The 12,093-nt window shown below is 40.2% G+C and overlaps 2 protein-coding genes across 2 annotated transcripts; one reads left to right on the forward strand and one right to left on the reverse strand.

Annotated features, from left to right (window-relative positions):
• Window positions 1-1,765: 1,765 nt before the first annotated feature.
• Window positions 1,766-3,352, forward strand: LOC107433667 (uncharacterized). The gene has a single exon (XM_048463010.2). It carries the CDS (start codon window positions 2,148-2,150, stop codon window positions 3,096-3,098), a length of 951 nt encoding a protein of 316 aa, XP_048318967.1. The 5' UTR covers window positions 1,766-2,147; the 3' UTR covers window positions 3,099-3,352.
• A 7,492-nt stretch (window positions 3,353-10,844) lies between these two features.
• Window positions 10,845-11,399, reverse strand: LOC107409425 (protein VACUOLELESS GAMETOPHYTES). The gene has a single exon (XM_016016895.2). It carries the CDS (start codon window positions 11,397-11,399, stop codon window positions 10,845-10,847), a length of 555 nt encoding a protein of 184 aa, XP_015872381.2.
• Window positions 11,400-12,093: the final 694 nt, after the last annotated feature.

Here is a 12,093-nt window from a genome sequence, read left to right on the forward strand (position 1 = left end):
TTTATAATTATGCTAATATGATAATTTTAAAAATATTCTTTTTATTATTTAAACATTGATTTTTTTTCTTTTTTAATTTAATCATTTTAGAAATATTAAACAAAGGGATCTATTTTGTAAGATTAAAAAAAAATCATTTTATCATTTGAGAGTAAAAATTAATTTGAATTTTTAAATTTATATATGTATTTAATAAAAATTAGATAATAATTTATATGATAGTTTAACAAATGAATTTGGATAGATATAGTAAAATTTCACACAATCCATTGATATAACGAATATATATGAAATTATCATTGTTTGTGTTCAACTGTAACAAATTGGATTCATAACAAATCAACCCATTATGCAAATCGGTGAACCTGTTAATACGTTTCACTAGTTCAACTTGTTAAAAATAATGTTTTTGATCATTCTATTATATATTAATAATAATAATAATAAAATTCTAACTTTTACTAAACCTATTAGATTGAGGATTTTTAAGGTGAAAAGAAAAAGTATATCATTTGATAGATTTTTTATTGTTGTTGTATGTTTTCATTTATATTTTAAGCTTTTTTTTTTTTTCAATTTTCTATGTATATCAAATTTATTTTTCTTTTTTCTTTTTTTTTTTAGTTTAAATTTTGTATATTTTTGTTATTGAATAAATATGTTAAAAATACTCTGTTATAAAATATAATTTTCTTTTATCATTTTTTTAATAACAAATTAAACAAATCAATGAATGAATTTCAATTTTGTCATTTCTATCCATTAAAGTTTAACAGAATATGTTTAGATTTGAAAATTTTAATAAAAATCTATTTCAACCCGACCTATTAACATATATAGATTTGAGGTTACTTATTTGCACCCTAGTTTAATTGTTGGTGCTAATATAACTTAACGCGTATTACACGTTTTCAAAATTATATTATTAATTTGTCTTTTTGTAAACAATCCAAATAATAATCACTATTGCCGATAATCTTAAATCATTGATTCAACTAGATTTGGTGTTAAAAGGTTGATTTTATGTGCCATTATAATTTAAAATTATGAACAAAAGTTAATAATTTTGTCACTCGAATATCTAAAAAAGAATTTACCTATTAACTGACCAAAATTATTTATATTTTTTTTATCAAATAAATTGGTCTATATTGGACCAAACTTCATAAAAAACTAAAAATAATATCATATGATCATATTGATTTATACCTAAAAATTAAATAAAAAAAAACTTTGATTCACCTTTGTATTTTAGTAAAGACTTTTATGTCCATTCACCTAGCATCCTTTTAAATCTTTAACGAGAAGTTAGAGATAGGGAAAATTACAACGCTGTCCTATGAAAGTGAAAAACTAAAATGAAAAATCTAATTTGTTTAAAAATAAATATAAGGACAAAAAAAATATATATATATAGTATATAGATAATAAAACAATTTGGCAGCTCTCCAACTATTCAAAAGTCTAAAAACTATTTATTAACCGATTTTTAACAATAAAATTTCCAAAAATGTTATTAAAAAAAAAAATTCCAAAAAGCCTAATTTCGGTAAGTGGATACAAGAAAAAGGAAACAGTGGCATGATGGTAATTTAGAAGGCAAGTAACGGTCACCATCCTGGGCCCCTCACGGATGAAAAACCCTAAGGATGCGGATCTCAAAAAAGGAAAAACTCAATCATAGCCATCCATATAAAAATCTGAAATCAGAACCGTCCAAACTGCTTACTATAAAATAGCCCCTCGTCGTGATCCTAATCAAGAAAGATCAATGAATAAAAAAGACAAAAGAATATGAAAAATATATCGAAAGCGCTTTGGAATTTGGATAATTGATAACAAACGCACCCAAAATAGAATCCCCAAATTCTGAAAATCTTCTTATTAGGGTTTCAATATTTTTCAACGTTTTTCCAAAATTTCCTTCTTCTTCTTCTTCTTCTTCTTCATCTTCTACTTTTTCAAGCTCTCTGATCTCAACGGTCGAATTTCCAGTCCGATCGGAGATCTAGGGCTCAAACCCCTAATCTCCGGCGATTTTCTGAACTTCAGATTGGTTGGTTTGCAAGCCTAATAAATGTGACAAACACAGACATATATATATATATATATATATATATAGTCTTGAAGAAGAGAAGAAGAAGTTGATGATGGATCAGATTCAGTCTCAGATCTTGAACAATCAAAACTACGTCGTTTGGCTCAACCGTCCTCCACCCTTACCCGAACAACAACAAAACCCAATGATGTTCCAGAGCTCCTCTCAGAGACCACTCTTCATTTCGGGTCGGACCAATTGGATGGGTAACAAACCCGACACCCGACGCAACAAAGACCCGATTTCCGTCTCCTCCGCCACCACCTCCGCCTATCTCGGCGATTCGCAGTCTCAGAACCGCGCGAAGGCTCGGCGGTTCTACCCGAAGAAGAAGTTCAAGTCGTCCCGCTTTGCTCCCTTCGCTCCCCGCAATACAACGTCGTTCATAATCCGAGCCAAGAAGTCCGGCGGCATAGCCTCGCTCGTCTCCCCGTGTCCCGTCACGCCGGCGATTCTACCGACCCCAATATTCTCGCCTTCGAGAGAGGTTCTTGTTGACATGGCGAAAGAAGAGTGGGGGGTTGATGGGTACGGTTCCATGAAGGGTCTGATACGGCTCCGATCACCGAGGGACGATGACGAGGAGGAAGAAGACGATGGTGGGTCGAGCGAGAGCGATGTGGAGGAACACGTGGAAGTGGAGAGGAGGCTGGACCATGATCTCAGTAGGTTCGAGATGATATACCCAAATTCGAGTGTTACTCGAAGTGAGGAACAGAGTATTATTTCGAGCAGTGTATTGGAGAACAGGGTTGACGATCAGGATACCCATATAGCTCAGCTTGAGGAAGAGAATTTGACGTTGAAAGAGCGACTCTTCTTGTTGGAGAGGGATTTGGACGATTTGAGAAGGAGGGTTCAGTGCTTGGAGACCAGTGGTGGTGGCCGTTTGAGGCTCAGAGAGGTGGTTAGAGATGGCCATGAAGACGAGGCTGCCTCGGAAAATGGATCGGACAATGAAGGAATTGACGATGCTTGGTCGGAGAAGAGCCTAGTCTAGTTCTTTACTGTTTAGGAAAAAAACATTTAGTTTTGCTTTTGGAGTTTGTCGAAAATGCCTCTGTACATATTATCTTTGTAGGGGTGTTCTAGATTTTTTTTTTTTTTTTTTTTTATTTGTGGTTAAACTGTCTAGTTTTTATAGATTGTGTGCTTCCTATCTAATTTTGGTTGTAATCTGACTCTCTGGGATTTCTGAACCCTGAATCCCTATGTGATCCTGAAATAAGAATTTGGACAGGTTTCTGCTGACTACAGCTGGAAAAGCAAAAACAAAATGTTTATTTCTGTCTTTATTTTTTCTGTTATATAGAACTCAGTATTTTTATTGGTTATTCTAATTGTTAATTCATCATTTTAACTTTGGGTTACTACTCTAATCCCTCTTTTATGCATTTGATTGTTGTAGGACTAGCTAGTTCCCACTTTGATATGGTGGAACTTCTTACTAGCCTAGAGCTGCTTTGAAGCTTTTGACTGAACCTCATGCTGTATCCATTTATTGCAGGTTAAGCTATTACTAAATTTTACAGCTCCAGACCATTTTAGGCTTACGTTTCTTCTTGTTACTCTCTTTTGCAGTTTTGTATATGTGGATTTTGATAGTGATGGCAGGTATTTCAAACAAAGCTGGGTTTCCTTATCCTATATCCTTGGAGGCCACAGAGCTGGTGCTGAAGTACAGAAATTTGCATCCAATTCTTAGGGTTCTTATGTAGGGAGGGTGTTGGACTGTGAAGTTGAATGGTGGTTCAGGATTCAAAAAATTGAAAGAAATAGAAGAAATGTACAACCAATATCTACTTTTAGAGGTCATCATCTTTCTTAAGAACATCTGAATGATGGTAGTATGCTTCATTTCGGTCGTACAGATTCGAGGTTGAAAGTACAAGGCATAGTGGGAGTTCTCTATTAATCTTTGGCCTTTCAAAGTAGGCAACCTACGGGGTTGGGTCATGTGTGATATTGATGGTAGTTTGGTGGTGGTTGTATGCTTGCGGAAGAAGAAAGTGTGGTGAACAAAAACTATGGGACATGATAAAAGGGCTCCACTTGGTGTGGTTTTAGATGCACCAACCAAGGTCAATAAGCCGGCCTAGTGTCACGGTTAAAGCATTTCATCAAACACTTGGTGAGCATTCTCTCCATTATGGGCCTTATAATCCACTTTGGGCCTATTTTGGGCCTTACAATGGGCCAAGCCATGTACATATCCATTCTAGATGTTTCTTTAGATATTTTATGTAAAGTAGGTGGGAGTAGGTGGGAACCATTCTCCACCGTAGGATTAAAGCAATTATAGCCGTAGGATTAAGCTTTGTATGCCTATAAATAGGTGGAGGCCTCATTTGGCCAAACCATCCAAGAAATCTCATATATACTTGTAAAGCTCTCTTTCAAGTAATATACTTTCATTCTCCCAAACTCTCTTTGTGCTCTAGCTTTCTTTGCTTAGCTTTCTCTTTTAGTGGGCAAAAGGCTTACTTAGTTGCAACAAAGGGTCGGAATAGCAACTAAGGCCGCACGGCTTGAAGGGTAAACAAACAAGTCCGTGACAAGTGGTATCAGAGCCAAGGTTAAAGCTAGCATCTAGAGCAACATGTCTTCCTCAGAGGTTGTGATTGAAGAAGCAAGGGGAAGGGAGGTCATCCCCGAAGCTGCAAGGAAGGGACGTGGGCGTTCAAAGTCGAAGGACGTTCTCACCGCCATGGAGACCAAGGTGGTCAAGATGGAGTTGGCCGTTGCCGACATGTTGGAGCGGCTTGATTGTGTGGAGCAAGGCATGGGGGAGCTCGATGGCCGAGTGGAAGGCCAAGTGGGGGAGCTTAGAGGTACCATGCAAGACACCAACGAGGCCAACACCGAGGCATGGCGTCATGAAAGCCAAGCTTTCCAAACAAAGGTAATTGAAACCTTGTCCCTTATGCAAGCTCAATTAGATGATTTTAAGAAGAGTTTAGAGGAGACACGAGAAGATTGGGCGTTATGCAAGAAAGCTGCAACTAGTGGCACGGCCACCACCCAACAAATAGTCTCTACTCCAAGGGTAGATGTTCCCAAGCCCAAGGAGTTTAGTGGGAGAAGAGACGCAAAAGAGTTGGACAACTACATGTGGCACATGGAGCGATACTTCGAGGCCTTGGATTTCCAAGACGAGAAGCAAAAGGTAAACACCGCTACCCTATATCTTACTAATCTTGCTGCGGTATGGTGGCGTAGAAAGCATGAAGAAATGAAGAGAGGCATATGCGCTATCAATTCTTGGGAAGATTTAAAGAGTGAATTGAAGAAACAATTCTATCCCGAGAATGTGGCGAATGAAGCTAGGAAACGCATGAAGGAGTTGAAGCACCAACGTTCCATCCGTGAATATGTGGAGCAATTCTCCGGGTTAATGCTCCAAATTCCCAACATGAGTGAGGAGGATCTCCTTTTCAACTTCATGGATGGGTTGCAACCGTGGGCATACCAAGAGCTTCAACGAAGGGGAGTACAAGATATTTCCACTGCCCTCACCACGGCCGAAACGCTTGTCGAATATAGGCAAGGTGAGTCTTCCAACTCTAAGCCTAAAATTAATTACATTAAAGGTGGGGGAGCCAAATTCCATAAAACTCCCCAAAGTAACGAGTTTCCAAGAAGGCCACCACTACCAACCAAAGATTGGAAGAAAGGAGGTAAGCCCGAATTCAAGCCGAAAGAAAATTGCTTCTTATGTGATGGTCCCCATTGGGCTAGAGATTGTCCGAAGAGGAAGTCCTTAAGTGCCATGCTCGAAGAGAGGGAAACTCACGAGCACACGCAAATGGGTTGTATACAACTCCTTAACTCACTGAAGGCTAGTCCAATCCCAACCAACAATACGAAGAACTCCCTAATGTACGTGGCGGCACGTATCAACGGAAAAGATGCCCAAGTCATGGTAGACACCGGCGCATCTCACAACTTCGTAAGGAAGGAGGAGGCCATGAGGCTTGGCCTCAAACTCGACAAAGGTCAAGGGTGGTTGAAAACGGTGAACGCGGAGGCTAAACCGCTAGATGGCATGGCCCGTAACGTGGAGTTGCACCTTGGCACTTGGCAAGGTAACGTAAACTTCTCCATTGCTCCTATGGATGACTTTGATATTGTACTTGGCATGGAATTTCTTAGGCAATTCAATGTGGTACCACTCCCTCGCTACAACACGGTGTGTATAATGGAGGGAGGCCCTTGCATGATTCCAACCATGCACAAGCCAAGTACTTCCAACCGCCTCTCCGCCATGCAATTCAAGAGAGGAGTAAAGAAAGGGGAGCCTACATTCCTTGCTACTCTACGCGAGGAAGAAGAAGCTACTTCCAAGGAGCCACCGAAGGAGGTTAGCCAAGTCCTTGAGGAGTTCAAGGATGTCATGCCACCACAACTACCCAAGAAACTTCCACCAAGGAGGGAGGTGGATCATTGCATCGAGTTGGAGCCCGGTGCGAAACCACCCGCAAAAGCACCATATCGCATGTCTCCACCGGAGCTAGAGGAGCTAAGGAGACAACTTAAGGAGCTTCTGGATGCCGGTTATATTCAACCGTCGAAAGCACCTTATGGAGCACCCGTCTTGTTCCAAAAGAAGCACGATGGTTCATTAAGGCTATGCATCGATTATAGGGCGCTCAACAAGGTTACCATCAAGAACAAGTACCCTATACCGTTGATAGCCGATTTGTTTGATCAACTTGGAGGAGCAAGGTACTTTACTAAACTTGACTTGAGGTCGGGGTACTACCAAGTTAGAATTACGGAGGGTGATGAGCCAAAGACTACATGTGTTACTCGATATGGAGCATATGAATTCCTCGTCATGCCCTTTGGTCTCACCAACGCACCCGCCACTTTCTGCACTCTCATGAACAAGATCTTCCATCCTTACTTGGACAAATTCGTGGTGGTCTATTTGGATGACATTGTCATCTATAGCAAGACGCTAGAGGAGCACATCCACCACCTACGAATTGTGTTCAAGGTTCTAAAGGATAATGAGCTTTACGTGAAGAGAGAGAAGTGCTCGTTTGCAACCAATGAGGTGTATTTCCTCGGCCACAAGATCAAGGATGGCAAGCTGCACATGGATGAAGCCAAAGTGAAAGCCATCCAAGAGTGGGATCCTCCAACCAAGGTGAGTGAGCTGCGATCTTTTCTTGGTCTTGTTAACTATTACAGGAGGTTTATCAAAGGGTATTCTGCCCTAGCCGCACCACTCACCGATCTGCTAAAGAAGAACAAGACATGGAGTTGGTCCACCCAATGCCAACAAGCCTTTGAGGACTTGAAGGAGGCTATTATGAAGGAACCCGTGTTGGCATTGCCCGATTGCTCCAAACCATTCGAGGTGCACACTGATGCTTCCGACTTTGCCATAGGGGGCGTGTTGATGCAAGAAAGGCATCCAATCGCATTTGAAAGCCGCAAGCTCAACGACACGGAGAGGAGGTATACGGTCCAAGAGAAGGAGATGACCGCCATCATCCACTGCTTGCGCACTTGGAGACATTACTTGCTGGGGTCCAAATTCGTGGTAAAGACTGACAACGTGGCCACAAGCTATTTCCAAACTCAAAAGAAGTTAAGCCCCAAGCAAGCTCGTTGGCAAGACTTTCTTGCCGAGTTCGACTACAAGCTCGAATACAAGCCCGGTACAGCCAATGTAGTTGCCGATGCATTAAGTAGGAAAGCCGAACTAGCTTCGATAACCAAGTTCCAAGGGGAACTACCCAACCTACTAAAGGAGGGCATGGACCATGATGTTGTGGCCAAGCAACTCCTACAACTTGCCATGGAGGGCAAGACTAAGAGGTTTTGGGTTGAGGACGGCCTTCTCTACACTAAGGGGCATCGCATCTACGTACCAAGGTGGGGCAACCTAAGGAAGAATTTGATCAAGGAATGCCATGACACCAAATGGGCCGGCCACCCAGGGCAAAAGCGTACGAGAGCTTTGTTGGAGACCAACTATTATTGGCCACAAATGCGGGACGATGTCGAAATGTATGTAAAGACCTGCCTTGTTTGTCAACAAGACAAGGTGGAACAGCGACAACCCGCAGGTTTATTGGAGCCACTACCAACTCCGGAGAGACCATGGGAGAGCATCTCCATGGACTTCATCATTAGCTTACCCAAGTCCGAGGGATGTAGCACGATAATCGTCGTAGTTGATCGATTCTCCAAGTATGCTACATTCATTGCCGCGACAAAGGAGTGTCCAGCTGAGGAGACGGCACGGCTATTCTTCAAGCACGTGGTGAAGTATTGGGGACTCCCAAGATCAATTATAAGTGATCGAGACTCAAGGTTCACCGGAAGGTTTTGGACGGAGTTATTCAAGCTCATGGGCTCGGAGTTGCATTTCTCTACAAGCTTTCATCCACAAACCGATGGGCAAACCGAGCGAGCTAATGCATTATTGGAGCTATATCTACGGCACTTTGTGAGTGCCAATCAACATGATTGGGCAAAGCTGCTAGATGTTGCCCAATTCTCCTACAACTTGCAAAGGAGCGAGTCCACCAATCGAAGTCCATTCGAGTTAGCCACGGGGCAACAACCACTCACTCCACAAACACTTGTTACCAAGTATGGAGGAAGGAGTCCTGCCGCATTCAAGATTGCCAAAGGTTGGCATGAACAAGTGGACTTAGCAAGGTCGTACCTTCATAAGGCCACCAAGAAGATGAAGAAGTGGGCGGATGCCAAAAGAAGGCACGTGGAGTATCAAGTGGGAGACTTGGTGTTCATCAAAATCCTTTCATCCCAACACAAGTCTACCCGAGGACTACACAAAGGCCTTGTTCGTCGATACGAGGGACCATTTCCAATCGTCAAGAAGGTGGGCAAGGTATCTTATAAGGTGGAGTTACCTCCTACACTCAAACTTCACCCGGTCTTCCATGTGAGTTGTCTAAAACCATACTACAAGGATGAGGAAGACCAAACAAGAGGGGAGTCCAAGCGAGCACCAATAGGGGTCTACAACACTTATGACAAGGATGTGGAGAGCATCTTAGCTGATCGAGTAGTTCGTGGAAGGGACAACCATCCGAGTCATGAGTACTTGGTGAAATGGAAGGGACTTCCCGATAGCGAAGCAAGTTGGGAACCTGCTATCGCACTTTGGCAATTTGAAGATCATATCAAGAGGTTCCATGAAGCAAGCTCGACGAGGACGTCGACGGCATAGGTGGGGGAGAATGTCACGGTTAAAGCATTTCATCAAACACTTGGTGAGCATTCTCTCCATTATGGGCCTTATAATCCACTTTGGGCCTATTTTGGGCCTTACAATGGGCCAAGCCATGTACATATCCATTCTAGATGTTTCTTTAGATATTTTATGTAAAGTAGGTGGGAGTAGGTGGGAACCATTCTCCACCGTAGGATTAAAGCAATTATAGCCGTAGGATTAAGCTTTGTATGCCTATAAATAGGTGGAGGCCTCATTTGGCCAAACCATCCAAGAAATCTCATATATACTTGTAAAGCTCTCTTTCAAGTAATATACTTTCATTCTCCCAAACTCTCTTTGTGCTCTAGCTTTCTTTGCTTAGCTTTCTCTTTTAGTGGGCAAAAGGCTTACTTAGTTGCAACAAAGGGTCGGAATAGCAACTAAGGCCGCACGGCTTGAAGGGTAAACAAACAAGTCCGTGACACTAGGAAGGTCTCTGTTGGTTTTTACCTCAAAAACATTATAAACCAATAATCTCTAATACGATGTCAATGTATATGTCCCTAATAAATTTGACGCTTTATACCTAAAAGCAATAGGTTGACGATGGAAAGGTTAAAAAGTATAAAAACAGAAATAACTTAGTAAATCTTTAAAAAATACAATTGATTCTTTTGTCCCATATCTCATAACTCATATTCTTGTCATCCCCTTTTGAAGGACTAATTCTTGGTGCTTTATTAAAGGCTTGATTTTTATAAAAAAGTAGGTGGTCTGCATTATTCTACATATGGGTCTTCTTTCTAACTAAACGTGCGCGGAGGGGGTTATGCATGTTACTTAGGTCCATTGACTTCCAAAAAAGTAAAAGAAAAAAAAAGGGTGGGTATATCTTTCTACGACTTGTCCAAAGGGCGAAAAGAAAAAACAAAAAAAAAAGGGGTAAAGGAAAGAAGGAAAGGAAAAAGTAGGTCTCAGATGGAAGATAATTTATCGAGCACGCAAAATTTCTTGAGGCTTCATGAGAGATACAAGTCCCTAGTGCGTGAGAAAAGGAATCTCATTTAGTTTGGATTGCTTCACATCCCATCCTGAGAGGACGTAGAGAAATTAAATTAAATTCTACTATTACTTCTTCTAAAAGATCAGAACTTGAATATAAACTCAAAAAGACTTTTTGGATAGGATCATATATAATATTAGTACCACCACCAACACTACAACAATAACTACAGTTTTAACTATCTAGCTGCTAGGATCACAGGTGCTGAAATAACATCCTATCCAAAAAGTCCTATGATGAGAGAAAATTCTCATACATAAGACTTCCAAAATGAAATTCCTGCATAATTTTGACTTGAATCATAAAATTTAGCATAACAAAACAAGCAAATTACGAAGACAATTATTGAAAGACTTGGAAAAAATCTGAACCAGTAGTACTCTCCCAAAGCACCAAACAAAACTCAGATTCATATGCTAAATTTGCCAATACTTATTTTTCCAAATTGCAATTGAAGCTAGATGGAAACTAAGATCATGAAGAGATCATTGTAGGTGTGGTTCATGATCTTCAGCTCGGGCAATGGCACAATCCAGATGGGTAGCAGCACATTGACAAACTTTACAGTAATATACCCAGCAACCATCAGGAAAATCACCATCACAGACATTACAGATAAATTCCTTGTCTTGTTTATGAGCATTGATCTTTTGATCAACCAATGAACAAATGAGAGTAAGGGGATGTTCATGGCCTTCAATTTTCACCATTTCAGGCAAAGCTGCGCATTCAACATGAGCACCGAATTCGCAAGTCTGGCAATGGTAGTTGAAAAAAGCAGTGCAAGAATCACCACAGGCACTGCAAGTGAAACCGTGACAAGGGGAAGAGAGGAGGACAAGAGGGTGTTTAGGATGGGAGTTGTGTCGGATATCTCTAGGCAATTCGAAGCACAATTCGTCAAGGTAAAACTCGCAGTTTGTTTTGGAGCATTTATAAGCCAAACCAGCTGAAAGTGTTAGCTCACAACCAGAGCAAATGATTTCATCGTCTTCTTGAATATGAGTTGGACAAAGGGGATGGCGGTGGCTGAAATGCATTGTCATCTTCTTCACCGCTCTTTTTTCTCCTCGGAAAATATTTCAGGATGGTACTCTTCTAATATCAATATCAAATCACTCCATATAATTATTTATAAGCAATATCAAAGTTGATTTCATTTTTCTTCTCATCTTTATAACATGGTAAGTCTTTATTTTATTTTGCGTAATATATGCGGTAGGTTAATCTATGAGAATCTATATATATATATATATATATAGTCAGTCAACGTATTAGATTGCTAGTAATTAACACCTTTATCAAAGTTTTGTTATGCTTAATGAAATGGAACGATATAATTGGATAGATCTACGATTGATATGGTAGGCTCATCTTATTGAATAATCTCTTACCATTAAGCATGCTCCAAATGCAGGAAATTAAATAATCAAACAACACAAGATTTATGTGCTTTTGGCTGCCATTATAGCAATTTATATGCATGGAAAGAAGACAGAGAGAAGGGCAGATTGATTTTCTGATTCCTTTTGTGTGTCAATAGAGGTCACAACACATGAATTAATAGAGGAAGAATGACAGAATGCTAGATGAGTGCAATGCAAAAAAGATTGAAAATATAGAATAATTTGAAAATATGGAATAATTATGTCATATATAAATAAGTGGTTGGTGGTAGGGTAAGAATGTCAACTGCTGAGGAGGAAAAATATATTAATTCAAATGATTATGTTA

Source organism: Ziziphus jujuba, chromosome 1 (genome assembly GCF_031755915.1).
Source record: "Ziziphus jujuba cultivar Dongzao chromosome 1, ASM3175591v1".
In the NCBI taxonomy this organism is placed as follows: domain Eukaryota; kingdom Viridiplantae; phylum Streptophyta; class Magnoliopsida; order Rosales; family Rhamnaceae; genus Ziziphus; species Ziziphus jujuba.

What these genes read in the sequence shown, in the direction of transcription:
- LOC107409425 (XM_016016895.2), bottom strand. Translation starts at nt 11,399, where the DNA reads ATGCATTTCAGCCACCGCCATCCCCTTTGTCCAACTCATATTCAAGAA.
- LOC107433667 (XM_048463010.2), top strand. Translation starts at nt 2,148, where the DNA reads ATGATGGATCAGATTCAGTCTCAGATCTTGAACAATCAAAACTACGTC.